The sequence below is a fragment of the Cardiocondyla obscurior genome, linkage group LG01, assembly GCF_019399895.1.
Source record: "Cardiocondyla obscurior isolate alpha-2009 linkage group LG01, Cobs3.1, whole genome shotgun sequence".
Taxonomy (NCBI): Eukaryota; Metazoa; Arthropoda; class Insecta; order Hymenoptera; family Formicidae; genus Cardiocondyla; species Cardiocondyla obscurior.
Genome location: NC_091864.1, coordinates 13702171 through 13730037, shown reverse-complemented (window position 1 = coordinate 13730037; position 27867 = coordinate 13702171). Strand labels below are relative to the sequence as shown.

At 38.4% G+C, this 27867-nt stretch overlaps 6 protein-coding genes across 13 annotated transcripts; 2 read left to right on the top strand and 4 right to left on the bottom strand.

Moving 5' to 3' along the window:
* Window positions 1–415: 415 nt before the first annotated feature.
* LOC139106861 (alpha-N-acetylgalactosaminidase) lies at window positions 416–6115 on the bottom strand. Of its 2 annotated transcripts, none has more exons than XM_070663892.1 (8): window positions 5913–6115; window positions 2410–2571; window positions 2143–2317; window positions 1792–1966; window positions 1604–1698; window positions 1170–1529; window positions 821–985; window positions 416–729 (listed from the first exon to the last, which is right to left on the bottom strand). In XM_070663892.1, the coding sequence occupies exons 2-8, from the start codon at window positions 2568–2570 to the stop codon at window positions 550–552; spliced, it is 1311 nt and encodes a 436-aa protein (XP_070519993.1). In that variant the 5' UTR covers window position 2571; window positions 5913–6115; the 3' UTR covers window positions 416–549. The 2 variants fall into 2 exon arrangements, with proteins under 2 accessions (XP_070519993.1, XP_070520003.1); XM_070663902.1 differs by lacking the exon at window positions 5913–6115 and adding an exon at window positions 3441–3583.
* On the top strand, window positions 3585–17214 carry Apc7 (anaphase-promoting complex subunit 7). 5 transcript variants are annotated; one of them, XR_011546433.1, is made up of 7 exons: window positions 3785–3906; window positions 8168–8319; window positions 14532–15403; window positions 15479–15893; window positions 15960–16234; window positions 16307–16618; window positions 16872–17214. XR_011546433.1 is itself a non-coding variant. In XM_070663860.1 (6 exons), exons 3-6 carry the CDS (start codon window positions 14598–14600, stop codon window positions 16527–16529), a joined length of 1719 nt encoding a protein of 572 aa, XP_070519961.1. In that variant the 5' UTR covers window positions 3585–3689; window positions 8168–8319; window positions 14532–14597; the 3' UTR covers window positions 16530–16678. The 5 variants fall into 5 exon arrangements, 4 of the variants coding, with proteins under 4 accessions (XP_070519961.1, XP_070519950.1, XP_070519981.1 ...); XM_070663860.1 differs by lacking the exons at window positions 3785–3906; window positions 16872–17214 and adding an exon at window positions 3585–3689 and having other exon boundaries at window positions 16307–16678; XM_070663849.1 differs by lacking the exon at window positions 16872–17214 and having other exon boundaries at window positions 16307–16678.
* Mp20 (Muscle protein 20) lies at window positions 6892–8199 on the bottom strand. The gene is made up of 4 exons (XM_070663929.1): window positions 8074–8199; window positions 7559–7770; window positions 7365–7485; window positions 6892–7236 (listed from the first exon to the last, which is right to left on the bottom strand). Exons 1-4 carry the CDS (start codon window positions 8101–8103, stop codon window positions 7045–7047), a joined length of 555 nt encoding a protein of 184 aa, XP_070520030.1. The 5' UTR covers window positions 8104–8199; the 3' UTR covers window positions 6892–7044.
* Window positions 9154–14221, bottom strand: LOC139106828 (putative leucine-rich repeat-containing protein DDB_G0290503). Of its 2 annotated transcripts, XM_070663835.1 has the most exons (18): window positions 14154–14221; window positions 13854–14018; window positions 13669–13775; window positions 13212–13381; window positions 12960–13126; window positions 12819–12873; window positions 12618–12744; window positions 12395–12522; window positions 12198–12324; window positions 11977–12104; window positions 11780–11906; window positions 11571–11713; window positions 11341–11452; window positions 10985–11254; window positions 10490–10828; window positions 10230–10322; window positions 9860–9959; window positions 9154–9599 (listed from the first exon to the last, which is right to left on the bottom strand). In XM_070663835.1, the coding sequence occupies exons 2-17, from the start codon at window positions 13861–13863 to the stop codon at window positions 9870–9872; spliced, it is 2193 nt and encodes a 730-aa protein (XP_070519936.1). In that variant the 5' UTR covers window positions 13864–14018; window positions 14154–14221; the 3' UTR covers window positions 9154–9599; window positions 9860–9869. The 2 variants fall into 2 exon arrangements, with proteins under 2 accessions (XP_070519936.1, XP_070519927.1); XM_070663826.1 differs by having other exon boundaries at window positions 13854–14154.
* A 1226-nt stretch (window positions 17215–18440) lies between the features above and the next one.
* Window positions 18441–19815, bottom strand: LOC139106870 (uncharacterized). Its single transcript, XM_070663915.1, has 3 exons — window positions 19678–19815; window positions 19097–19198; window positions 18441–18782 (listed from the first exon to the last, which is right to left on the bottom strand). Exons 1-3 carry the CDS (start codon window positions 19813–19815, stop codon window positions 18441–18443), a joined length of 582 nt encoding a protein of 193 aa, XP_070520016.1.
* Window positions 19816–19853: 38 nt separating this feature from the next.
* Window positions 19854–27786, top strand: LOC139106820 (uncharacterized). Of its 2 annotated transcripts, XM_070663803.1 has the most exons (5): window positions 19854–19995; window positions 20090–20285; window positions 21581–21807; window positions 22383–24807; window positions 25040–27786. In XM_070663803.1, exons 3-5 carry the CDS (start codon window positions 21727–21729, stop codon window positions 25804–25806), a joined length of 3273 nt encoding a protein of 1090 aa, XP_070519904.1. In that variant the 5' UTR covers window positions 19854–19995; window positions 20090–20285; window positions 21581–21726; the 3' UTR covers window positions 25807–27786. The 2 variants fall into 2 exon arrangements, with proteins under 2 accessions (XP_070519904.1, XP_070519915.1); XM_070663814.1 differs by lacking the exon at window positions 21581–21807.
* Window positions 27787–27867: the final 81 nt, after the last annotated feature.

Genomic DNA, 27867 nt, shown 5'->3' with positions numbered 1-27867 from the left:
TATCTATAACAAAACTTATAATAGAGAACGTCTCCGTGGAGAATGTTTCTGCGATTGCACATTTGTACTGGTCTTTGCGCGTCTTCGTGACGCATTACAGACGTCAAAGGGAGTTAGATACGACGAGATACAAAGAGATACATTTGGCGTTAGCACGTGCGGCAAGACGCGTGTGTTAGATCCAGTTGCTCTTCTTTTGTCAAAAATTGAAATAACTCATCTCTTCGTTAATGTGTTGATAACGTTAATGTGCTTGTTCTCAAATTATCAATATCTAAAGAGAGCTTTTTACAAATCAAATTTCTGTTCGATAAAAAGTAACATTTTCTATAGGCAATAATACAAATTTAATGCGAAACGTGAAAGTAAAATGTAAATTCGAGTACAGAATATCATTTTAAAAAACATGGGCGAATAAAGTTTATAAAATTCTTTATTTCCTATTCTTCCTTATATTATATATTATGTTAATATAGAACGTAATACGCGCGCACGTGCGCGCATATAAAATTGCCAATAGAAATTAAAGTAATACGTTAGACGTTACGATCATTCAAACGAATTTGGCCTAACTTTAAAGACTTGGTTATAGGGCGAATACGGCGAGTAGCGAAACACGTCATCTATATTCAGATTACATCGAAGTATCACTACGCCTGACGGATTCACCTTGACCTTGATTTTAGTTTGTGGCGTTAAAACTCCATAGTCCACATCCTCGTAGAGATCCTGAAAAGTACATCGACCCACGGTCACTTTCGAATTCTTTTCTTAAAAATCTTTTTTTTTTTTTCCAGAATAACCACATGACACTACAAACCTCCACTCGGTATCCTCCGGGATACTGCAAACCCAGTTCTTTTAGCGTGACGGACACGTCCGACGGCGTGCCGTCCGTCCGCCTGTTGACGAATGCGATCGCGTACGAGTAGTAGTTTTGGTAAAGTGGGGTAATGGGCCTCGCCCAAATTTCAATGCCCTTGTGCTGCAATCGTTAAGTTATCAATAAATAACAAATAAATAACACTATATGCAACACATTCTAATCGTTTCGAATGAATAATTATCATAATTATGATTCAATTAATCTTACATTTAAATATTATTTTAAAGTAACTGGTATATATTACGCAAATAAACACTGCTACTTTAGATATCAATTCACTCACTTTGTATATCCGTCGACCTTGAATACCTAGCGGATCTTGATCCACGGCAATAATTTTTTTGTTTTGCAAAATGGCTTTATATTCCGGCCTAATTGTTCTAAGATCGACAGACATGAGCAACGGCGCTGCTAATATAGCCCAGATCGCCATTTGCGTTTTACTTTGCTCGTAACTCAGGCCAAAGTTACCGATAATCAGCATATCCGGATCGTTCCAATGCCCAGGACCAGCATTGGGCACAATGGCGTCTTGATTATTGCCGTAATAATCAATGATGCTTTCTACACTGGCCCAGGAATCCTGAATATCGTCAAAGTTCCGCCAGAGATTGCAGTGTTCCAAAATTGCAGTATAATTTGGCTAAAAGTTGAATAAACTATATCAATGAGTGTCTGATAAAAATAAAATTAAAGAAAATGCATCAAAGTGCTTACCTTCATGCCAGCATATATTTGATAAACAGGCCAACTGCAAGAGTATATCATAGACTTTCCAGTCTGATTCAGATGAAATCCAAACTCGGGATAACCTTTCATAAATATATAACATTATTTTAATTTATTGATTTATTTAATTAAGAGAAAGAAAAAACTTATTAATTATTTATAGAATACAGCTGTACCTCTGTCCATGTCAATGGGATGTGAATAACACCCATCTAACTTGACATAATCCACATCCCAGGAAGCGAATGTAGCAGCATCTATGTCCAAGTAGCCTAATATACCTGGGTATCCAGCACAGGTATAATTACCATAGTCTTCGTAAATGCCAAATTTGAGACCTTTTGAATGCACCTGATAAACAAACCAGCAAAGCATTTCATGAAACATTATTCAATTACAAAAGAGCATTATTTGGTTACAAGAGAAATTGTAAATTTGAGAAATGAGCCAAGTGTAGATTAATAATATTCATGCAACTGGCAAATATTGAAATAAGAATAGTTTTAGAGCAATTGACAGTGAATTACATAATCTGATAAGCTCTTTATGCCATATGGAAATCGTTCTCTATCCGGTACAAGTTGCCCATTCGAATCTCTTTCTTTCTCCAACCAGCAGTCATCCACATTAATATATTCGTATCCCACTGCAGCATACCCCTCAGCCACCACTATGTCTGTCATGGTCCGGAAAAGACGATCACTGTGAATCACAGAAAGAAACAATCACTGTAGTTTCTTCAACACTTGCACCAAGTATTTAATCCTTACATTGTCCAGAGTATCAAGGCTCACCTTATACAATTTTCTGGATCATTTTTGCAGTCAGTGTTGCATCTGAATCTCTCCCAAGCTAACCAACCCATTGGTGGTGTTCTAGCCAGGCCATTCTCCAGCGCCGGGACTAAAGTAGCCAGCGACAGGAGAGCACAAAGGGACCACAGGTTGCGCAGCATTCTGCAGGAAGGTAACAAAAGCTGCTCTCAGTCAGTGATTAAGGAAAGCGAAAAGGCTGCTACCAGGTTCAGGCAGCATAGTCCGGGGACGTGAAATGCAGCAGTATTCCCGTGACAGAACAGTCGACGAGAGGTCATCAGGAGAGCTCGCTGGCTAAGAAGAAACGACGCGAGGTAGACGCGGTGTTATGATGAGGCGCGCCTACCGTACTGATCTGATATAAGAGGTAGGTTCGCTCGCGCGCTCGCTCGCCGCCGCCGCCACCGCTGCCGCGAGTACTTTCACCCAATGCCCCATTTCATTTTTATGCGCGATCACCGTCGTCGAGACTCGCCGCGTCGTGCCGCGCCTGCCTCCGCCGATCCGCGCGTCCGCCCGCACGAACAACAACACGCGGTCGCACGTACATGCACCGGTTCGATTGGTGTTACGCGGGCATAATCGCAGAGTTTCCTGCGCGAGCGGATGTGCCGCTGTGTGGCAAAGAGGTTAGGGACCAAACGGCGCGCGCGAGAAAGGTTAGATCGCCCTTCCGGCCTTGTGAAACCTTCGAAAGATTTTTCGTATTTATTATATACATTATTGAAAACTGCCGAGAGAAACTCGCAATTTAATTGATAACGATATGTCTTATTATCATCTCGATATGTTTTATTTTTAAACACTTGTATAAAACAGCTGATACAAATCCTTGTCTTTTTGTGTCAAGTAATTTTTTACTGTCTATGAATTTTAAATATACTGATAAATGATAAATGCACATAGATAAAACGTTTACAATAAAAAAAAAAATAATAATAAAAAAATGAAAGAAATATGCCCTGCTTTTTTTTATGATTTCAGAAAATAATGATAAAAAAATTATTTACCTTTCAGAGTGTTTAATTTTTCTTTTTCTTTTTACACCAATATGCTACAATTTCTAAATTATTTTTCAGGCGAAAACGTGAGTCCTACGATTTTTCTGTGTGTGAGAACCACGAGCATGGAGTGTCAGACGCTTTTCCGAAGGCTACTGGAAGATGCTAAACAATGATCATTATGCGTCCTTCGTATATCAAATGGATGCTTCAAGGCTTCATATCTAAGCGTATGCGAGCATTGTCAAGGAAGTCAAGGTTCGTAAAGTTTCTACCATACAGAAAAGTAGGCTTAAACCACCTCGCTTCATGCCAAGCTCTCATTGAAGCTCCGATTTGTACTGCTAGATCTGGTCGACCGAGCTAGACTGGCTACGCTCGGTCACCGATAAAAATGAAAGCACATCGTGGCTCGTGGATTGCGGTGACGTGGACGGCGTTCACGAGAGCGAGAGGAGACAAAGCGAGAAAACTGGTAAGAGATCGGTCGAACGACTCGACAGACGGAGAAAGAACGACAGGCAATGGTAATATCACGAGTGGGAGAGACGTGCTGAACTCGCAACTGTGCTAACTCACGTACAGGATGTCCCAAAAGTCGTCAGACTTCTTTTAGAGCCTGGACACTCGCGTCTTGATTTACCATTGTCGTTACGAAGAATCATTATTGTCAGCGTGCCACAGCCAAGCTTTTCTTTCTCTTACTTCTTTTACTCTCAGAGTTAATATATTATTATTATTATTGCGATTATATCACGTTGTTACTACTTGAATTAACGTGTATCAAATTATTTCCGCATATAGTGCGGGCGGCATGCCGCGACGCGAGCCGAGAAAGTAGCCAAATAGATGCGAACCGGTTCGCAATCCTCCCAGCCGTGGAAAAAAAGAGAAAGAGGAGTCGGAGAAAAAAGAGAAAGAATGTGAGGACACATCGCTGAAAAAGGACAAGTCGCGTCAAATACTATTACTTTAGTAGCACTCTTTTATTTATGCCAACGTTTTTATATCGTATAAATCTTAATCGCGCCAACTAATCTTTCCCGCACTTGATCGTTGAACGTTTCGTTTATGTTGATTGTTTCAATAGATTGTAGTCTTAGCTCAAAACATAGATTGTGCATTATTAGCGATTCGAGAGCCGTACCGGAAACAGTCACTCCGAGTACAATCGCTGCCGGCGAAAGAATAGACGAGATTCTAAGATAATTAAAAAATAATTAAGTTCATTTACGTTCTTTGATTTTCTGGGACGCCGTAAGAACTTAGTATGGAATTTATCTGAGAAATTGGAAAAACGTGTGCTAGACTTGCAACATTTTTTTTTTTTTTTTTTTTTTAACCACAGAGTATAGACCTTGGACTTGTTTAAATTTGTTGATTGTTTATCAAAAGATTTTAACGAGTTCTGTATCACATATATATGTCTGCTTTTGATAATTTGCGAAATTGATTCATATCTTGTTGCGTAATAAGATTAATAGTGCATAAACGATTTTTTTTTTTTTTTTTTTTTTATGTAATCTAGAACAAGAGTAATCGAATGAAAATTTGTTATATCACAGATGACTGCGATATGATAACGGATCTAAATGCATTTTATACCTGAATAACAAATGTTTTAGCCACCATAAATCAAATGTCTGCACTAAACGTCAGCTATAAACGGTCGCGATAAATCCTCCTCATGAAAACTCGCGCTGTACACCCGTCTCCCTCACATTTCGTTACGAAGAAAGACATAAAAGAGCGCAGCTTCTCACCTTCTAATTTCCCCCTCCTCCCTTCACCATAGAATGGAGAGTTTGATTTCTTGCACGCTCGCGTCTCTCCGCCAAACTAATTCTGCTCTCTATCTCAAATAGAGAGAGAAAAAAAAAATTTACCAAGAGAAGCAAGACTGTCGACAATAATGATACTGAATTAGCGTCGCATCCTAATTAGTGGATAGTCTTGGAGATGTGTCAGAGAGCGGCGGGTCGAGGTCGATGAAATATTTCCATCGGTTCTCGTATTCTACTATCGTAACCCTGGCATGATCCACATCCACGCTTCATTCGTCTCGCGGAATTGTCGCGACCGGCACCACCACAGCATCACGTTCATGATTTGCATTTCCCTTCCTTCCTCTTGCTCTCCCCCGCGCTCCTCTTGATTCCGCTTATATATAGCGTTTCCGAAGGAGAAATCGAAATGCCAAAACTCAGATAAACCCAATTCGAGAGTTACCTTAGAAATAAAAAGTCTCCTAGATTCTTCATGAAAGGACGGTCTCTTAAAAAATCTCACGCGTCTTCTAATCGCAAACAATAGAAATCTGTATCTGCAGTGAATTAAACGGCGCATGCAAGCGTGCGGATAACGCAGACCTCTCGCAAGTTGAACCGAGCGGTGGTCTTTACACGCAATCAATGTTCCCGCATAATTCAAACAAAGAACAAAAAAAAAAAAAAAAAAAAAAAAAAAAAGACTTTGACATACCTTTTATCAGCCACGTGTCGCACGAGAGTGTTATTTTATTGCAGCGCGCTCCAATATATGTACCCTATATATATGAGTGACTGGTAGATGTGCCCATTCTATTAATATAGACGAATATACATTTGTGTTTGAAAGCTCAGATTGTATGTGACAGTCCCGTTTCTTCGTCCTCTTTCGGTTTGTTATCGTGCACTGTTTACTCGATAGGCATATCTTCGTCGATAAAGTTTACGATTGGATTACTCGATGCTTCTTTAAAGATGCGAGCGACTCCGAAAACGGTAAACAACGAATTATCGTTGTTTCGATCGAAAGGTGTACATGTCAATCTGAGTATGCTCCGCGAAGAGCATTTTCCTAAACGTAAACTGACATTGAAGTAAAGCATCTTTTCGGATATCAATAGAACAGATCCCACGCATCGCGTTAGCTTAAACTTGGCACAGTTTCAGTAAAGTTGCACGCAATTTGCATCGCCGTCGAGTTTTATTTTCGACATCTCCAGCACCGAAGCGCGACGTCGCTTTCGCATCCTTAAATGGCGATCGTTGAAACAAGGGGGAAAAAGAAATTACGAATGGGATTATCCAATAGAATTGACTTAACGCAAATTCATCTTTTGGAAAAGGAAAAGAAACTACACGTTTTTTTTTTTTTTTTTTGGATGGATAGAACTAATTTTATTTGGAATTCTTCATATAACAATTATTTTGTTGTTTTAAAGCGCATGACCGACTAGATAAATTATTTTGTTGCTTTGATACGCCTGTCATTGACTTCACATTTTTCGAGACTGAAATCTCGAAGCGCGGAAAAGATAAGAAAGTTGATTAAACAATGACATTATCTCTCTTAATCATAAAAATTAATTTATCAAGTATGCTTATTGGTTTAGATATATTTTTTTGATTGATTATAGAAAGATTAGAGAACTCACTATGATACATCGGCTATTATTAACAAGTAAAATAAAAGGGAATAAATAGCAGCTGTTTATCGTTTAATTACAAAAGTAAAATTAAAAAAATATATATACGTATTTATGTTGTACATACAAAAAAGTATGAGATATTTTAGCTCTAATGACTGGAAAAAAGGATTCGCAAGCCGCTGTTTGTGCCAAATTTTTAATTTACTTTCCAAGAAGAATTTTACGGCCAGCGCCGATGTTTTGGCCTGCCTGGGTCGCACCCTTGTTGGAACCTGCCTGAAGACCGATTACTGTTTGCCCAGCTTTCAGTTGTTCTTCCGAAAATTCACGCTTGCACTCTTCTGACGGCTTCGGTCCTAAGTAAGGTCCTTTCCATTCAGGGTGCTTGTACGTCTGTAAATGAACAAAGGTGTCAATATTCTTCATCGCAATAATATTTATATCGGTTAGAAATATTTATTGTGTAAAAAAGGAAGTTAAAAAACTCGTAAAAGTTAGTGGCGATAAAAAAAAAAACATACCGTTCGACCAAGCGCGAACAATGTCGTTACTACTTGAGGTATATCTTTCTTCTCCCACAAGTCTACAGTTTGGAAAACATCAACGTCGTCCACCCCATAATCCTTTAGCGCTTTTTGAAACCTATAACGTGTTCAATATGTTAGTTCTCGCAAAATTTATCGATTGATCCAAATTTTCAATAGTCACTACTCACATATTGATATTTTCCATCATTTTGAACTGTCCGCCAGTAGTATTGATCTTTGGTACAGATCCAGGAGAAATTTTGTTCATCAAATGACACAGGACCTGACCGTCCTTGAGTACATCCTCGAAAGTTTCACCAGGAGGGAACTTCTTGCCAATGATAGATTCGATCCATTCCTGCGCCTCTCTCTCCTGCTCAGGATTGCGTTTCGCCGCAATCTGTGAAATGACATAGAAATCTTTAAGTCAGTACATCTCGAAGTAATAGGCTCCAAAAAATTAATTAAATTTTACGATGCTTTAAATATCCTATGTAATATCACAAAGTACACATTTCTTTCAGAAAAAAAAAAAATTTTATTACATATGATCAAGCAATTAATCTTTTTTAATCCAAAAATTAAGAAAATAAAAAACTTCCAAGAACTAGAACACTGTACGATGCACCGAATCGTAAAGAGATTGAAGGAAATTACACTATAATACACGTCATTAAAATATATGTATATTGTGTATATGTACCTTAGCGCGCACTTGACGTTCTAAAGCCATCCTTAAGGTATTTTGAAAAGACTGAAGTGGCGCGGCTTCTAGGCGCGGCTTTTTATATGTTCAGGAGGAGTACGGAACCGTCGTGGGCCAAGTCGGGGGAGGAATCCGTCCAACAACGTAAGAGGGTTGCATACGAGGTGTCTTGTGAAAAATGCGTTTCAACGAAAGTTTTTGTCATGGTAAAGGCGCAGTCGAAAATTCTTTGTCAACATTCAGGTGAGTGGTAACGTATCTTTAACGTTTTCTGTTCCTTTTATTGACTCGATGATCAATAAATAAAATAGTACTGGAAAAAATGTTTTATTGTTTCGCATGGTTAACGCGACACCCCGTATAAGCAGGAGTGCGTGATTCCACACGTTTCGAGATTCTAATATTAGCGGCTTATTCAGTTAAACGAGAAATAGGTTTTCCGAAATCACAGAGACGCAGCTGCTGTGAAAATTGGGCAGCTTAGTAATGATTATAGTATCCGGTAAATAAGCCGAAACAAGATTCGCTTATGTCATTTTCACGTTGGCTACGAAAAGCGACTATTAAAGGTTTCATATACTCATTACGCATCTGTACTATTTTAAACAATACAATGCAAAAATTATTTATTTTTATTAAGCTTTACAATTGATTATCTGATACAACAGTTGATCGTTTACAATTTCTATTATCTCTTATTTTAATTCGATTAAATGTTCGTCAACATAATTTATACTCTATACTTCAATATCTGAATCTAAATGATTTGAATGGATCCTTTTTGGGAGGCATAAAGAAATGTCAGATTGTCTGATCTGTCTGATCGAACAAAGCGACTCGTGTTGTTCTCAGTTTGATTATATTGCATATTCCAATACGTAACTCATCGGTATAGGGCGTAACACGTGTCGAGGTCCTCACACAAAAGGAAAAAGAGGAGGAAAAAAAAAATGATTGCCCTCGTGGAAAGTGGAACGTGCCACTTTTAAATAGTTCTCTGTCATATGGCTCGGGTTATTATTGCGCGATCCAGATTTCGCTGCAGATACTTGCTTCCCGTGCGAACATAAGATAAAGTTAAAAAAAAAAAAAAAATACAGAAAATTATAGACATCCCGAGGACGAGGCTCTTAAAGTTCATCGCTGATGTACTTGGACTAATACGAGAGCTTTAGAAAGTGTAAAACGTAACGAAATTCGACAAAACGATCTTATTACCAATCAACTGGGAGCAATTATTTAATTGCTGCACGCAACACGAACGTAGTATATTTTTTAAAGTTCTAGATCGCGATTACGGAATGGAAAATAACGAATACGATATCTTCTAGTTGCAGGATAGTAAGATTTGCGTGACTCCATTGCATTGCGTAATTTGGGCCTCGTAGTTCGATTCAAAGGGGATCATTTATTGGCCGAATGGTAAACCGATGAATCATGTTTAAATTTAAGTTTTCTGCGCGCTTTCCACACTAGCTACAATCTTGTCTGCTTCATGGTTCGAAGGTGCGTGGGCGTTCTTTCTAAAAGCGCGATGATGAGATGTTAAATTCACAACGTTATGCGACTATTTGCTTGCTCGATATTAATTATGAATCTACATTGAATAAACTTTTCATTTATCTTTATAATTTCTTAGTGAAAAACTTATGTATAAATACATAAATATATTTTTATATTAATTTTGAATAGAAATAGAAAATACTGCATAATAATAATAATGAAAGAAGTAAAAAGAATCTAATAGTTCTATATGCATTCCGTTCGAAATAATAATCTTTACCTAAATTTGATCAATTCTTGCGCCGGTTGATGTAAGTACGCGGTTGAACGGAACGTGACTTGAAAAACTTTTTGCTCGCTGATGTAATTTCCGCTTCTTGCTGTGCAAAGAAAACAAAAAAAAAGGTTAATAAGACCCTTCTACTTTTTATTATCTTGATATCCCTAAGAACTACGTACGTAAGTGAACGCGTGAGGATGAATAAAATTATATATTAAAAAGCACATTTATTCGTACTCTCACTTTCACTTATTTTAATAGCACTCCCGTACGAAAATACATTATGCTATTTATTCTTTACATTTTACTTCTAATATTTTATTTCTTTTTTATGTTGCACTTATATTTAATAGTGTATAAAAATATGTACCTCTTTCTGACTTTGTCTCTTCAATGGTGTGCGATTTATTATTGGTGATAATGGCGTATCTTCATCAGTATTGGAGTTCAATAATTTATTTACCTAAAAAACATAGTTTGAAGAATGAGAATAATTCGTAATTAAGTACAAACGTAGAGATTTTATATTAAAACAATTTTTATTTTTTAAGGAATTTTATATCTCAGTCAATTGATTTTATGTTCCGCTGACTGGCTAATAATTAATAATTACTTTAATCATTTGCTTACATTGTGTTGAGAGTTTGCGAATTTATGCATGAGATTTGAATCATCAATCGATTTCGTCTGTGTTAAATTCGTAACATAGATTTCGTTTAATTTCTTCTGAAGATCTTCGTTGCAATTTATAATATACTCATAATTATTTTTTAATTGAATATTATCCATTTTCATGTCCTTTAAAGATTTGTTCAGTTCGGTATTTTCTTTATTAACGTCATCGATCGAATTATTTAAATAGTCTATAGTTTTGTTCAAGTTGCATAATTGTGTTTCGTAAGTATTCTTCAGATTTGACATTTCTGCAATATGTTTGGCTTGTGCATTTTTATATAAAGTTTCTGCATTCTGTAAAAATTCAAGAAGAAAAATAATAGTAATTAAAATTTACAATTAAAATGATATTCACTCTCGCAACACGAAGTGAGCTAAGCGAGAAAATGAATCGGCATCACAGAAAACTGACAACAATGAAACTCTACGTCTTTTTTTTAAAGGAATTACCTTAATCTTTGTGCTTTCTTGTTTTATAATTTCTTCTTTTTCTTTTGTAAAAGTTTCCATCTGCTTAGAAGCTTTGTCTAGATTCTTCTGTATATCAGTATTATGTTTTTGTGCAAGATCCAAGTTTTTCTGTGCGATTGAAAGCTTAGTTTCGAGAGTCTTGGTATAATCCATTTCGTTAGTTAATCTTTTCTCTAGTCTATTTATGTCGTTAACGAGACCTGACTCCCTTTGCTTTATCATGTTTAACATTCCTTCTAAATTCTGAATCTAAATGAAATATTGAAAAGTAACAACATAATATTAATGAAGATCAATATTAATAAAAATTAACAAATAAATTTTACATAGCGTACCTTTTCCGTTTTTGTAAGTAATTCTTTCTCTTGTTTATTCTGCTTTTCAGTTAATGAATCATAATTAGTATTTGTCTCATTATATCTTGCCATTATTGTATCAGTTTGATTTCTGTTACAAAAAAAAAAGCAATTACTTAAACTTTGATAACACTTACTTTAATAAAACGCAATCTCAAAAGTAATGTTAAATACAAAGCATTTAACAAAATTAATTAATAAATACTCACTTATACATAGAAACTTTGTTTTTAAGATCTGATATAAGTATATCTTTTTGTGCAGCATTTTCTATAATATCAATTTTATCTTGCTCTATCATATTCAATCGTGACTGCATACTTTTTGATTCCAATTGCAGTTTCTCTAGCTCCTGAAATCAATGTTAAAATTAGAATAGTAGATTTATAAAATATTAAAAAATTTGTCTATAACGCACTTCGATAAGTTTCTTTTTTTCTTTTTCATATGTGTTTATTAACTTATTTTCCTTTAATTGAAATTCGCGTTCGGCATATTCTGCCTCTTTCTTCAATTTGTCTTGCTCTGTCAGCGCTTTTTCTAGTCTAAAACAAAATTATTTAATTAATACTATTGCTATTCGCGCGATGTATTGCATTTAGCATAATGATTTACTTCTCTTCTTGAAGTAGCAATTTGTTTTCTAGTTGCGCGACCGATTTCGCGATGTCACATTTCTCTTTCTCGACTGTCTGCAGTCGCAATTGTAAATTTTCATATTCTAATGATAATTGCTGCTGTTCCTAAATTAGAAAAGTCAAAATACAATAAATTACAAGTAAAAAAAAATATAAAATTAAAGTAATTTTCTTTGAAAAATGCTTAAGACAATAGACTTTAACAAGCGCCTGCTTTTCCTCAGCATGTATGTTTGCCAATTCCTTTTTTTGCAACTGCGATCTGTATTGAGTGTTTTCCAACTGTTTTTGCAATTTATTTTGCTCTGTCAGCGCTTTTTCTAGTCTAAAACAAAATTATTTAATTAATACTATTGCTATTCGCGCAATATATTGCATTTGGCATAATAATTTACTTCTCTTCTTGAAATAGCAATTTGTTTTCTAGTTGTGCGGCCGATTTCGCGATGTCACATTTCTCTTTTTCGACTGTCCGTAGTCGCAATTGTAAATGTTCATGTTCTAATAATAATCGCTGCTGTTCCTAAATTAGAAAAGTTAAAATACAATAAGTTATAGGTAAAAAAAAATATATAAAATTAAATTAATTTTCTTTGAAAAATGCTTAAAACAATAGACTTTAACAAGCGCCTGCTTTTCTTCAGCATATGTGTTTGCTAATTCATTATTTTGCAACTGCAACTTGTATTGAGTGTTTTCCAACTGTTTTTGCAATTTATTTTGCTCTGCCATTGCATCTTGTAATCTAATTAAAAAAATAGTTTTAACAAAATTTTTATATATATTCCATGTATTTATTCAAAGTGTAGTAAAAATTACCTTGCCTCTTGAGATAATAACTTATTTTTTAATTGCACGACGTGATTTTCCTGATCTGTAATTACAGAATTATTACAATAATTTTTATAATATGAATATGACTCTAGAATCAATAATTTTTACGTTTATATAAAATTGTACCTGTGTCATACTGATGTTGTTTTTGAATAGTTTCCTGTTGCTTTTGAATCACGTTATCATATATGGTGGACAAGTTATCGCAATGTTGCTGAAAACTGGCAAGGCTCTCTCTGATGTAATTGAAATACTCCGTGATATTCTCAATGTACACCCAAGTGGCGTCCAGTCTGTTGTTGCCAAAAATGAAAGTCAATTCGTCGAAAGTAGGATAGATTCGTCATAACAAAAAAAAAAAAAAGATGCAAGGCTCACTTCGTTTGTATTTCCTCCTTGTTGCGTACTTCCACCTCCAAGGAGTTAGACAAGGAGGCCTCCGTCTCCTGGCTCTCCTTTAATTTCCGTTTCAGGCTTTGAATCACGCGTTCTTGATTCTGTAGGGCCTGCTCCTTGCCACCTTTTATGTTCGAACCTTCGGCTACTTGCTGCTCTGACAAAGCACTCATAGAGTCTCATTTTCTTTATTTTTTTATTAAAGTTTATTCAAATCTCATTAACTTATGCAGCGATTAATTCAATTGGGAAGAAATAGAAAAGTCAAGATAGAATTTGAAACTGCATAGTATCAGAGTTAATAATTCTACTCGTGGCAAAACGTTGAGGCTATTGTCCAACAAGTTGTTCACCGATTAAGTTAAATGAAATTTCGCCGAAGTCTAATTAGAAATTAGACTCGACAAAAGAAAGCGAGGCTCCTCAAAGCAATACGCACCTCTTCCTGTTGCTGCAACGGAATATTGTTTCCCGTTCGATTCACCCAATGTTCGATCAGCGTATCGATGAATTTGCCGCTGCTCTGCATATTTTTACAAGCTTTTTCTGCAAGCTCCGCGAGAGGATTAATAGAATTATACAGCGCCAAAACTTAATTGTGCAAAAATGAATGACGAAACTTACCCTTCTGCATTATTTTTTATTTATTTTTACGTCTTTTTCTCGATCAATCACAAGTTCGATTCGATCGTCAGATTCTACCTTACCTCTGAAATCTGTGAGTATTATTGCAAAAACAAGTGCCATAATAATAAATCTAACGAAGTAACTTCAAGTCGGTGCTTCTATCTAAAAAGAAAAAATTTATATTTTAGTTATAACATGTATGTTATAATTGCTGTGAAAATTTCAATTGTTAAATATTCTAGTTTTTAAGAGCGTTGCACGTTAATTTATTCTTGGAAAAAGAAAACAATACAGTACTCTGTAATTATTATAGCGCTACTTCGTATCGCACGTCGTGCGTGGGGGGTTATTGCAACGTACTCTGTTGGCGTATCTCGCAAACATCACGATCTACTGCTACTTCGAGTCGATGTTTACATCGTTTTATTTGGTTATGTTTATCTGGGTGGACCTAGGTAAAACATAGGTAAAACGTGGAGTGGAATTCGTGGGAATAGTATTTTGAGGCTCTTCTAAATAAAAGCGAACGTTTACGCCATTCTAGTGCTAGTTTAAAAAATGCAGAGAAAAAAAAATAGTTTTTGAATGAAGATAAAATTAATTTTGTAAGGTACATTGTTTCTATAATTTTTATGTTTTGTAAAATTAATTTTGAAATCTTATTCTCTCTTTCAGTATTATCGTAGGATTTGAAGTCTATCAGTGATCCAAGGCAAAGATTGTTTTGAAACTAAATCAATCATGTCAGGACTGTTTGAACAGATTAAACTGCTTTATGATCAGGCCTTATATTGCAATGTGATCTCTCTAACTAACTTGGTGCTTTCTCTAAGCGAGCATAATACCGACTTGCTGCCTGGCTATAGCAAGTTTCATGTATATGTGTATTATGCAGATGCTCACTTTCATCTGGGCAAGTATCGTAGGGCAGAAACTCTTTACAAAAAGGCTCTGCAGTTTCGGAAGTGTCTGTTGAAGTCTAAAGGTACTGGAAAACCATTATTGGATGGACAAAAAGATCTACCATCAGATGTTAACATTAAATATCAGATTCACTTATGTCTGGTGAAGTCCAAAAATTTACAAGAAGCGTTACAAGTACTACAGAGCATCCCTGGCAAGCAGCGCACTGCCAAAGTAAACATGGCACTAGCCAAGATGTTTCATGAGCAGGGAATGGAACGATCTGCTATTACCACATACAAAGAAGTCTTAAAGGAATGCCCATTGGCTTTGGAAGCCGCCGAAGGTCTTCTGTCTTTAGGGGTAAAGGGTGTAGAAGTAAATTCTTTGATTGTTAGTTCCACCTCTAGCTCAATGAACCTAGAATGGCTCAACACGTGGGTCAAAGCTCATGCTCACATTCATAACAAAGAATTTACTCATGCTGTAACAACTCTAAGGTCATTGGATAACGTTGTTTTGCTTAGGGATAATTTTAATCTGTTAACTGTTATGGGTGAGTGTTATTACTATGCTGGTGATGACAAGAATGCTTTACTATGTCTCAGGAGAACTCGCGTTATCGAGCCAGATATAACGAAAGGGTAAGTTAATCAATATTTTTTAGAGACTCGTATATATTTTATATAAAAATATTTTTATTCGTTTATTTTTTATAGAGTGGACATATATGCTGCAGTGCTGTACAAAATGCATCACATTAAAGAATTGGAGCGATTAATACCGGTGATAACTGCCAACAACGAATGCACTGGTGAAATTTATGTCGCGATGGCGTATTCCCTGTACGCTGCTAGAAAATTTAGCAGGGCGAATACTCTTACTGCTCAAGCATTGAATTTGAATCCTAACGATATAGAAGCCACCATATTACGCGGTAATATTCTTATCGAGCAAAAGAAGTATCAAGACGCGCTGTACTTCTTTCGACACGCTGTACAGTTAAAACCGTATAGATACGAGCCACATAAAGGATTGGTAATGTGCCTCGTTGAAATGCACAGGTTGCGGGAGGCTCTGAATATTGCCAGTAGCTCTTGTAAACAGCTTGGGCATACTGCGAGAGTTCTGACAGTAAGTTAAAATTAAAAAAATTAAAAAATTATAAATGTAAATCTAAGCACAACAATGTATTTGCAGTTGTACGCAAATGTATTAATGAAAGATCCTGTATCAGTAAGCAAAGCTAAGAATCTTCTTGAAAAAGCATTGTCACAAGATGAAGTCTATTTACCAGCAGTGTACTTGCTCGCTGAGATATACGAACAGGAAATGAATTTAGAAGCAGCTATTGAATTACTCGAGAGACAGGTGGAGATCAATTCTACCTGCACGCTTCATCAAACCTTAGGAGATTTATGGGCAAGGATGCACAACGAGGAGAAGGCTCTAGATCATTATGCGATAGCTTTAAAGTATGTAATTCCCTTTTGTAATTCTCGATTTACACACTGTGAATCTAGATAAAACACATTTTTTATTTTCAGTTTGGATCCGAATAATAGAAGAGCTATAGAAGGAATGCATCGATTGGATAATTCTTCCAGCAAACTAGATTCTACTTATTATCTGACTGTTGGTGAGGAACAGGCTGATACAACTTATGACGTTGGTGATGGTTTACCAGACACAGATAATGATGAAGCACCCGAGGAGAGCGAGACTGAAGCTATTTGGTCAGATATGGACTTGGAAGCCAATAGCCAGTAGTTTGAAGCCGATACCCAGTTTTAAATTAAGTTCTTACTGCCGATTTTTTGGAAAAGGATCTTGGAGAAAAAAAAATTCTTATGAAAGAAGTGAGACTGCAATTGTTTGTGATTAATTTTATTCGAGAATAATACATCGTAGACAATTTATTTCTTTTTATAATAAATTCAATGATTGTACCGTCATGGAACTTTGTTGCCTACTTTTAAAAATACAAAATAAGAGTTAAATTTTTATTAATTTCTATTACGAAAATAGTTTTATATAAATAATTATAGTGTTATCAAACTTAAGTACGTACAAGAGGCTTAAAGCAAACTATATACTCGTTATTTGTTCCAGTTAGTAGTTCCAGTAGTTCCATAACGCGGCAGTTATAACTTGGAGTTAGAAACATAGCAAGCTATTTAATAACAATATATATGCATCCCTATTTAAAAAAGAGATGTTGAGATTTCATTATCCAAGTGTTGTTTTTCCGCGATGCCGATTAAGTTCTTTTATTTTGGTTCATTTCGTGTCGCGAGAATGAATATCAGGTTAATTTTTATTATTTCGTAAATGTTAATTACTACTTGGATATGTACTCACCTGCAATAATTCGTCTGATTAAACTTGAATTGAGATATACTACTAAAAAATAAAATAATTGAATCTCATTGCCTTGATTTATCGATGGCAAATTTTTTAATTTGCCATCAAACGCCGCGCAGAAAATTAATTTACTTTTAGTATCGAGAAATCCCAAGACGCGACACCACTATCGCCGACGATGGTAAACCGAGGTATTGACGGGAGTCTATCATCACCGGCAAATCGAAATAGTGATGGGAGTCAACCGGCGCCAAACAGTCGTTTTATTTTCCAGTACACCCCCATTCCAACTCAAGTTTAACCAAATGAATTTATTATGTTTCAACGAAATTTACTTTACCTCCAAATTATTGTCCCAATAAAATACCATATCAGGTACGTACATTCGTAATTCGTTGCCGAAAATTATATACAATGTAAAACAGTTTTCTTTAACCTAGAAGAACCAAGGATAAGTAACACTCGCGAGGCGTGTGTGTTGTGTAATGTTTAGAATATATATCATATATTGTAGGAAGTCATAATAATATCCCTAGATCGATGTAAAACAATATCACATTATTTCCAATATAGGAATGCTTATCACTGGCTTGCCCATATGCCTTTTCATATTTTTTTTTTACACTTTTATATGTCGGTATTGTCATGGATTCAAGCATAAAGCCTCAATATTACCGGAAATATATTCGTGTTCTATGTAACAGTACTACATTTTTCAACAACATCCATATACATATATACATATATATAGTATATAATATATGTATATGTATATACATATACATAAAATTATTTTTTAAGTGCAATTTAAAGTTAATTATAGTAAGGGTATATACGAATATTTATGTATATATACATACATTTGACAATATACGTGTTATCGTAATAATATTGGGCTTTAGCGACAAAGAAAACGTCGCGTGACATATAAAAGAATTAACAATTATTCGCAACATATCTCCCGCGATTTTGATAAATATATATCGCGGGAAAGGTACCGTTATTCGATGCAATAATTATAACTTTATATGTGCAATGTAACATTTTAAGTTAACACGATTCCCCCATATGCATTGACTGCTTGCGAGATTGCTTATTATATTTTCTTACGATACTTATAAGGACTTGTTTAATCGGTTAAGAAGCCAAGAAACACCTCGGAATTAATTTACGCTCGTGAGATATATATATATGTAAAATACTCTCGTACGATTTTTTTTTTCACTTGGAATGGAAGATATGATTAATAATCGACCTCGTGCGAACTTATCGTCCAATAAGTTAATTCGTTAATTAAGTACATCTCGTTAATTACGATTATTTTTTCAGGAACTTTTTCATTTGCTTCGTTTGATGCTGCATACTGTACTGTGCGTTTTCGGCTTTTGTGATCAGAGAGTCCAGCTTATCCAAATGAGAACCCATCTTCTGGCTGAGATCAAGCTGTTTCGGCTGGAAGCCGGTGTCCGCCGACTCATTTACAGCATCATCCCCGACAGGGTCACCCGACGTCTCCACCGTCATCACTTCGTCGGACTCTAGCTTCTGGCTTTCTTCCTTCTCTGCGTCCGGATTCGGTTCCTCTACCTTATGACGTGGTGTCCCACCACGAGAATTCACCTTTCCCTTCAGTAACGTTCCAAGACTACCGCAAACTGTCTGTAAAATTTTTTATATTATACAGGGGCCTTCATTCTTTCTAACTTTTATGTTTTAAAAAAAATGGAGAAATGTCTACGAACACGAATCTCGTGACGAACAATTCATTTAGCCACGGCGCCGCGAAGGAGAACCAAGGGGAGGGGGGAGAAAGCAATTATCAATTTAGAAGCGGGTAAGGACATAAAGAGCGGCTCGTCCGTATCGGTCGTAAAAATTCCGCGCTATCGTTATGACAAAATAATAATTAATTCGAGCAACATGCGAAATGAGCGGCGCGCAAGTCCACTCGACAATTAATTATCCCAAGTCACCTTGAATCTATTGAGCTTCTTCTGCGTGGTGCTCAAAATGCTGTTCAGCTCATCCAGGCCTCCGCTGATGCGTCCAGCCGTCTCGTCCGCGTAATCCAAGTCCTAGAGATAAGAGCGTCACCGTTAGAAAAATCATATTGCTGGCACGCCAGGACGATTGTTGGCGCTAATGAACCTCTGAGATAAGTTCTGCGGCTTCAGCGATTCATTCCGGACGGTTTAGCTTGTTGCACGTGGTCGCGCAACCCGATTCTGCTGCGTAATGTTTATCGCGAACATGATATTGTCGTAGGTGTATTTAATCGTTCACGAACACGTGAAAGAGGGGAAAAAAATTAATTGCAGAGAAGGGAAAGAATTTGCACAAGCTCGGGAAAGCTGCTCTTAGAAAATTGCGAAGTACGTCGGTCGAGACTCACCCTCCTCCCCGTTTTACGGTAGTAATTAAAAACATTCGATTTACAATCGATAACAACTATGTTGAAGGATGCACTCGATTAAATGTGAAATTTTAACATTTTAGGCATGGAAGAATTTCGAATTTTGAGTTTCTAACGGAGGGCGAAACGTAACGCATTTACCTGTAATGCAGCATCGTCATCATCATCGCCACGATTCTCACCCTGCGCCACTTGCGACTGCCTCCACTCTTCCTCGCTAGGTCTCGGCAGCCCTAACAATTCCGCCCTTTCGCAGGCGTGCTGATAATCCTCGGACATGGCCCCGAACCCTGGCTATACGACAACGGACCACTACCTGAAGACGTCGGCCGTCACGAGCGATCGCACGCGTGTGATTCCGGACGCGGAATTCCGCGGAAATCGCTGCGCCCTTGGCGCGAGGCATGCATTACTTCAAGAATCCATATTGGGGTGGTAACTGCGCAAGCCCGACCGAAGGTGGGTAAAATATAGATAAAGCTACTCGCGACACCCTCGTCGGGAACAGTTCGACTTCGATTTGCGCCAATCCCAATCAAATATTAATTTTTAGGAGGACTGCGGCAAAAAAAAGATTCGACTCAGTTTTCAAACGCCTTTTAAAAATGGACCGTTTACTTTACAATTAAAAGGATCTCCGAGAAATCTCAAATATCAACGAGATTTATGCGAGATAACGATAAGAGATGTTGGATTCAAAGTTGTGGAGCAGGGAAACGACTTTTAAGCGATTTCTTTTAAACGATCTGGTTAGTATAAAGAAAAAATAATAATAATAAATGGTATTATGTCGCGAGAGAACTGTAAGTAGGACACGAATATTCAGGATGGACTCAATATGATCATATTCACAATGAATTTCTTTTTCACCGCGCGGATTACATAAATCGCTCTCACTTACGTGTATGTCATAAAGACCTGCACGCGCATGTTATATAAGCTACATGACAACTTGATCGGTTTGTATTGTTGTCAAAGCGATGTCGTCTTGCAAGTGAATTATAGTATCTGCAGTGTCCTTCATGAATCGTCGAGATCGGGCTCGCTCTTTTCGACCTTGCTCGTGTCATTCGTACAGATGAGACGGAAATGTCCCGGCCTTGCCGTGAAGAAAAATTAGACGGACGAATGGAGAAAGAGCGAAAGATGAAGAGACAAACGGGAGGACCTCCATTTGTCTTGATGAAAAACGGAAAAGCGACTAGCGCAATTGCGATTTATCTGTAACTTGTTAAAATGGAGTTTACAAATCTCATGACGAGCAATTCGCTTAGCAGCGGGGAGAGTCGGCGGTGCAGGAGGAAAGCGTTATCAATTTAGCGACCGGGTAAGGACATAAAGCGGCCCGTCGTATTGGTCGTAAAAATTCCGCGCTATCGTTATGACAAAATAATAATTAATTCAACATGCGAAATAAGCGCGCACGGGCCCGCTGGGCAATTAATTATCCCAAGTCACCTTGAATCTCTTGAGCTTCTTCCGAATGGTTCTCGGGCCAGTGGTCGATTTACTCGGACCACCGCCGATGCGCCCGTTCACGTAATTCGAGTCTTAAAGATAAGAGCATCATAGAGAGGAAAATCACAAGTAGCGAACGATCGTCAACGCTAATGAACCCCACGATGAACTTCGCGACGTGAGCGATATACTATTCCCGACGATCTGACGAGCCGCACGTGAACGTGTAATCCGATTCTGCTACGCAATGTCTATCGCGAACGCGATATCATCGGTGCATTAGCCGAACATAAACGCGCGAAAGAAAGAACACGTGAATGAGCACAAGAGAAAGGGAGAAAGAAACTAAAGAGGCTCGACGAAAATTGGGTAGAGAACAGGATAATGATAACGATATTAATTAGAAAATGTAGATGTATAAAAAAGGAAAACAAATAAATAAATAAAATCAGAGGGTTTCGCGTCAACACATGTAAATTAATGAAACCGGATGTTAGATGACGAGATAGCCGTAAGTGAGACTCGAGTTCTCAAGGCGCTTCGTAACGTCATGTTCATGATTAATTTTCTTTTTCGCCGTGTGCAGCTGGACCACACAGCACCACCGCACAGACCGCCACCTCCTCACCCACGTGCACGTCATAAAGACGTTCACGTTATATAAGCTTGACGACAACTTGATCGGTTTGCATTGTTGTCGAAGCGAAGTCTACGTCGTTTCGCGAGTGAGTTATGGCACCGACAATGTCATCGCGAATCGCAGTATGGGGGATAGGATTCACTTTGACCCTGTTGCTTTTGTCATCCGCGCAGGTGAGACGTACCGATCTTGCGCGAGAGGAAGCTGAGAGGTCGAAGACAGGAAAATAAAAAAAAAAAGTAGAACAGAAGTAGATAACAATCGACTTTGATATCTTAATATAAATTTAAATGTAAAATAAGTTTAAAAATTAAATAAAATATATATTTTAGTTAATATTTAATATTTAGATTGAAGTCTATCGGGTGGATTTGTGATGTATCTATAAATAATTGTATTCATTTATTTCTTGAAAGATTTCTTTGGGTTATCGCTTATCAAACTAGAGACGCCTGCTGTCAGCGCGTAAATTGATTCTGATCGAAATAATGGTATGATACGCGAATATCACTGGGATACTGTCGAACAGGATAACAATAAGAACGATGTTTAATCAGTTATTAAATTCTTGGTAACTAGCGGAAGAGGAAAAATAAAGAAAGTAAAAAATTATGTCTGTAGAACTTTAGAGAATTGACTAATAATGTTAGAAGTTTATTCAATTCTCGGCATATTTTTTTAAGTTTTTATTTTAAATTAGATAACTTTGTATGCTTACAATAAATGTTTAATACTTTGATTTTTTTAGACGATCAACTACGAGGTCTACTATAGACGCGATGTGATGTTAACGAGCCGCGCCGACACCGCCGTAATCTTGACCACCCGCGATTTTCTCGAGCAGCTGAATTTTGTAATGCCGAAAACGAGTTACACGCTGCAAGAAGCCACGGAGCATCTGTTGCAGTTCGGTGCACTTCTGCGAGCGCGAATGCTTGACACCTTTGGCAGCCTTTTGTACGTTTATTACGATGACTTTGGCATCACGGAAGTAGAGGCATTACGCAAGGTATACCGTGAGATCTTCGAGCGACGGTACGACGTATTCGACCTGGTCCCCAGCGTTTTAAAAGATCCGGACACGAGACCATCCAGGATCTGTGCCGAGATCTACGATCGCGCTACAGATTCCTATCTGAAGAATAGCGCGAATATGTGTCGAAGAATTAGAAAACAGCACGATCTTCCGCATCCTGACGATTACGGCACGCCTGCGGTGAACGTCACATATCGGATGTACCGTTCGTCCAAGATATCGAAGAAATATCCCGGAGGTTTCTCCCTGGCGACGATGCTGAGGTTCTTGCAACGAGAAGTGCTGACGATAACGCCCAACTTGCTCGTTGGACTTATCTGGAACGTCAAGTACGAGAACTACGACGATGACGTCCGTCTCGCTGAAAAAGAACTTGTACAACACTTTTACGGAATCACGGACATGAGCCAAATCTCGGTGACGACTAGAGAATTAAAGAATTTCTATACGGTGAACTCTTTCCTCAAGTACTACATCGAAATGTACGCTGAGAAACTTCTAGACAACGACTTGAAAAAACACGCAGCTCTGATTGTGAGGCGTATCGCCGACGACATTGGCACGATCGACGAGAACATTCATCTACTCGGTAACGTGTACGAGAATCAAACGATTCACGTCAAATATCTCTTCGATCTCGTGCTGTCCGACGACCTACTAGAAACCGACGTCATCGAGGCTAAGAAGTACTTAGTAATGAAATTGGAAAAATACAATGTAGTGGAGAGATATCTCAAAGTGCAAATGTATCAGCAGATCACTCCCGTACAGCTGATAATGGAGATCACCGGGCAGCTCAAGGATATTAATTTTGCTAAAAATATTGCGACGTCTCTGCGGATACACGCAAAATTTTGGCAGAGAAATCATATGATCGAAAGCCTTGATGACCTACTGGAGTTGTTCGACACTTATGAAAATCTGCGAAAAGTGCCGCGCTATGTGAGCATGATGTTGAAAATTGACGAAATTAAGGAAAGTCTGCAAGACATGAGGAGCGTGCCCGTTGAGATTCTCTGCAATGCTCCGCGAGCTTGCTTACGAATAGGTCTGCAAATGGTCCTACGTTGCAAATTAATAAACTCTGAAATAAAAAATCTCATCAAGAGTTTCCTCGAGTTGAGCGACGTATGTGCGGAACCCGTGCACACGATAGAAGAGTTAAGACGCTCGGTAGATATACCGTTCAAGATATCGAAGGTGCGTTACAGCACGATATTACACAGTCCGAGCACGCTCATTACCGAAACCTCGACTCAACGTATCGAAACAACGAAATCTACTATTGAGATGTCTACTGAATCGGAAGAACTTCCATCAACCACGGAATTTACGAGCACCACGTCGACGACGACTGTGCCATCGACTACGACCGAGCAGAAGCCGATCTCAACGACTCAAAGAGAGACAACCATAGCCATGACGAGTACTGCACCTACAACGACCACCTTCCATACAACTACATTACCCACAATTACGATCACAACGATGCAGCCTACAACAACTACGTTATCATCGACTACGACTACATTGCCTACGACGACTACTATATCTGGAATGACCACTACAACGATGTTACCCACAACGAAGACTACCGTATTGCCCACGACGACCACCGTATTGCCTACAATGACTTCTACAAGATTGTCTACGACGACAGAGCCTGCTACGATCACTACAACATCATCTACGACGACAGAGCCTGCTACGATCACTACAACATCATCTACGACGACTACGACGATAAAGCCAATAACAACCACCACAATATTGCCTACGATGACAAGTACAACATGGCCTACGACAGAGTCAATCGCGGACTTAAAAATACACCTAGAACGTTCAACAATCAAGACACATAGGATACCATATAATGATGACGTAGAAACTACAGAGTCATTAAAAAATGTCACTGAATTTGTTATAACATCCACGACGACACCTTGCGAATCCGATGAATGCGAGCAAATCACCGAACGTGTGGCGACCACGACAACTCTGCCCTCGACGACGCCGACTTCTACTGTTGAAATCACTCGAGACACGTCTTCAGCGCGACCTACAACTTATGTAAACTTCCACAGTGAGCCTGCAGTTTCTTCGACGACAGAGCCGATCAAAACATCGGTCACAAAAGGTAAAATAGCATTATATTACATTTTGTATAGTTTTTTATATAATATGAGATAAATGGTGATTTAGCTTGCTCAAATCAATGTTAAGGAAAAATTACGATATCTAATGTTCAATAATAATCCTTCGTCGTGCGCATTTGATAAACATATTGCAAATTGACAGACTTTAAAGCACTTTAAACGCACGTAGTTGTAAATAAATCCTCAAGATTAATACTATGACACACGACACAGGCGACTGCGTGAAGGCCTGCTTAGAACGTTGCCGATTCAAGAGCGACAGCTTCGAGATATCGGCAAGATCCTGCGAGACAAGCTGCGAATCCGTGACGGACGATTGCAACGAGAACAGTGCCGGTGGGGACAGTGCGTCTAAGGGATCTTCGGAATGCGAAATGGAGAGAAATTGCGGATGTACCAAAGAAGAAAATAGCGCCGAGTGCACTCAGGCGTGCTCGACGGAGAGTTCGTCGTGCGAAGAGGACTGCGCGAAGTCAAAGGTGCCGTTGCTTGATGTAAAGTTCGAAAACGCGCGGAGGCGCGCTGTCATGTGTGAGATCCGAGATCTTTATCATCGCCGTCAGCAAAGCCGGCTGGCGAAGATGCGGGCGAACAGCGCTGGGGCGGCCGTCGTCACGACGTCACGCGTCGACATCCTCAGGCCGACGATGTCGCGTCGTCGCGAGCGAATCGCGAGCAAGAAGTTACGCAGTCTATCACCTACTCAGCTTTACTTTAAGAATAGGAAGACAACGAAGTTAAGCGTGCTGAAAACACCTCTTGACGACAAGCTGAGCGAAAACCGGAAAGATCGAAACCAACAGAAGCAGGTCGGAATGGCGAGGAGGCACATGTCGAGGAAACGCAGCAGGAAACTGATCCGAGGATCAACGATCGAGTCGCATCACACGGTCGCACAAAGAGGAATCGCACGCGACAGCCAGACTAAAAGGATACCTCTGACGTCGATCGACATAAAAGAGGACGAAATAGAAGCTTAACGATTTAAAATTAGCGGATAATACCATTATAATTGTTACGTTATTGTGAACGATTGATGTCGGCTTCTTACTTCATCGTGCCGCATTTAGTTTATTTTCCGCCCATTTAATCGGGTCAGAGACGAAAAATATATCGTGAAACGTTACGAGGCTTCGCTCCAGAGCTAATTATATCAGAAACAAGCATTTATTGAATTTGGCTAAACGATTACTCGATCCAGAAATTTTAATAGCCGTCTATATTTAACTGAGGAGCCACAAGGCTCGTATACATTATAAATTAACTCTTCGATTCGTTTCTTAAATGGCGTCGTTGACGTCGCAACGTTGATTAATGAGATCTCTCACCAGCATTTCAAGCAACAAAATTAATATTGCAAGCAGGCATTTCTGAATTGCATCTGTTAGAAATTTTTTCTCGACAAATTTTGTAAATCCCTAATTGATATTTGATAAAGATATTTAATCATTGAATAGAAAGGAAAAAATTACTCTAATATAATTCTTCTGATTAATATTTCTCTAGTCTATTTATACGTTCTGGGCTAAGAGAATTAACGAATATACGAGAATCGAAATTAGAAATTATGGTGCTCGATAAAGTACACAATTATTCGACTGCTAATAGAGAAATTTTTTCTTTGCGTTATCGGAAGCTTAGCTTTCCTTTTTTTAACAAGTGCTCGAGCAAACGTTCATTGGTACGTTCCGTTTCGTGCCAAGCGAGTAGCGACGTGGTCCGGCGGTGAGTAAACGCCATAAACGGATAAGCGGAGCAAACGATAGAACACAATGAGAAGTAAATTTGACATGGCCGGTGCCTGGCGCGTAATCTGTCTTATTAAATGATCCCGCTCGCACGGCGAGCGATTACATTTGAATTTACTTTACGCTCGAAATAAGCGCCGTGTCGCGCTATCGAGCCAATTAATTCTCCATCCCCAAGATACCTTTACGACCACGGCGAATCCGCTTCATTTCGCCGATCGTTATATTCCGCCACCGCGAGAGAAACCTTTTTCTTTTGTTTTTCTTAATTATATATATTGAAATTATATATATATATATATTTTTTTTTGTTGCTGATATTAATCAAGCGTTATTCGTCATACTAGCATTCTTGTCGAAGAGAGCAATATAAGATTTTTGAAAGAAAGAAAGAGGGAGACGCGGAATAATTATACCAATGGTCTACATAATTTTAAAATTAAGTCAATTTTATGTGTCAGCGAGTAGAGCCTGCGCAAAAGAAATTCAACAGCAAAATGCCGTAATCGACGCACGTGCCGATACTTGAAATAACTCGCTCTGTATAGACAGAGGTTGACTGTTCGACACCCTGCGGAAGGGTGCTTGGAGAAGCATATATATACAATGCACAAACATCCTCGCGTCGAGCCGTCAGTAAGCTAAATAACGTGGCAATTAAATCGAACGGTTATCGCGTGGAGAAAATGGACCTCGTATCATTAAGCGTCATGTTTACTCTCTAGTATATTTTTTTTCTCCTTCCTTGCTTTTTTAAGAAAACGCGAGTAAGCAGTGATTGTGACTGTGCGCGTTTTGCGCGTTAAAATGGATTTTCCACCGAGGGAAGTTTTCCGCGACGCGTCCGATGTCTCGCGGTCATGTGTGACGTTAACCGGATAAAACCGAACGACATCTAAAAGCGTACGCGGTCTCTTTTTTAGTTTTCTGCGAGTCGATGCGACGCTCTCACGTGCCCGTCTACAAACCGCCTGCCTGAAATTGCTCATTTGCACTTCGACGCGTGTTTGCGGCGCTCGTTAAACCGGACCGCATGCAGTCTACGCCGGCTCATGTGACCGACAATTTGTGCCGACGTACAAATTCGCGATTTGCACAGGCGGCCGGAATACGTCATCGCGAGATTCCGAAAAGGTAAACGGATGTTGGCAGTCGGAGACGCGAGAGGGAAAGAGGGACGCTGGGGTGATGACGCGCCGTCTACCACGAAGGATCCTCCCGTGGGTGCACAGAAGAGGACTATAGAATTCAACATTTTTTTTTTTTTTTTTTTTATCGTCGGTGCGGCAGACG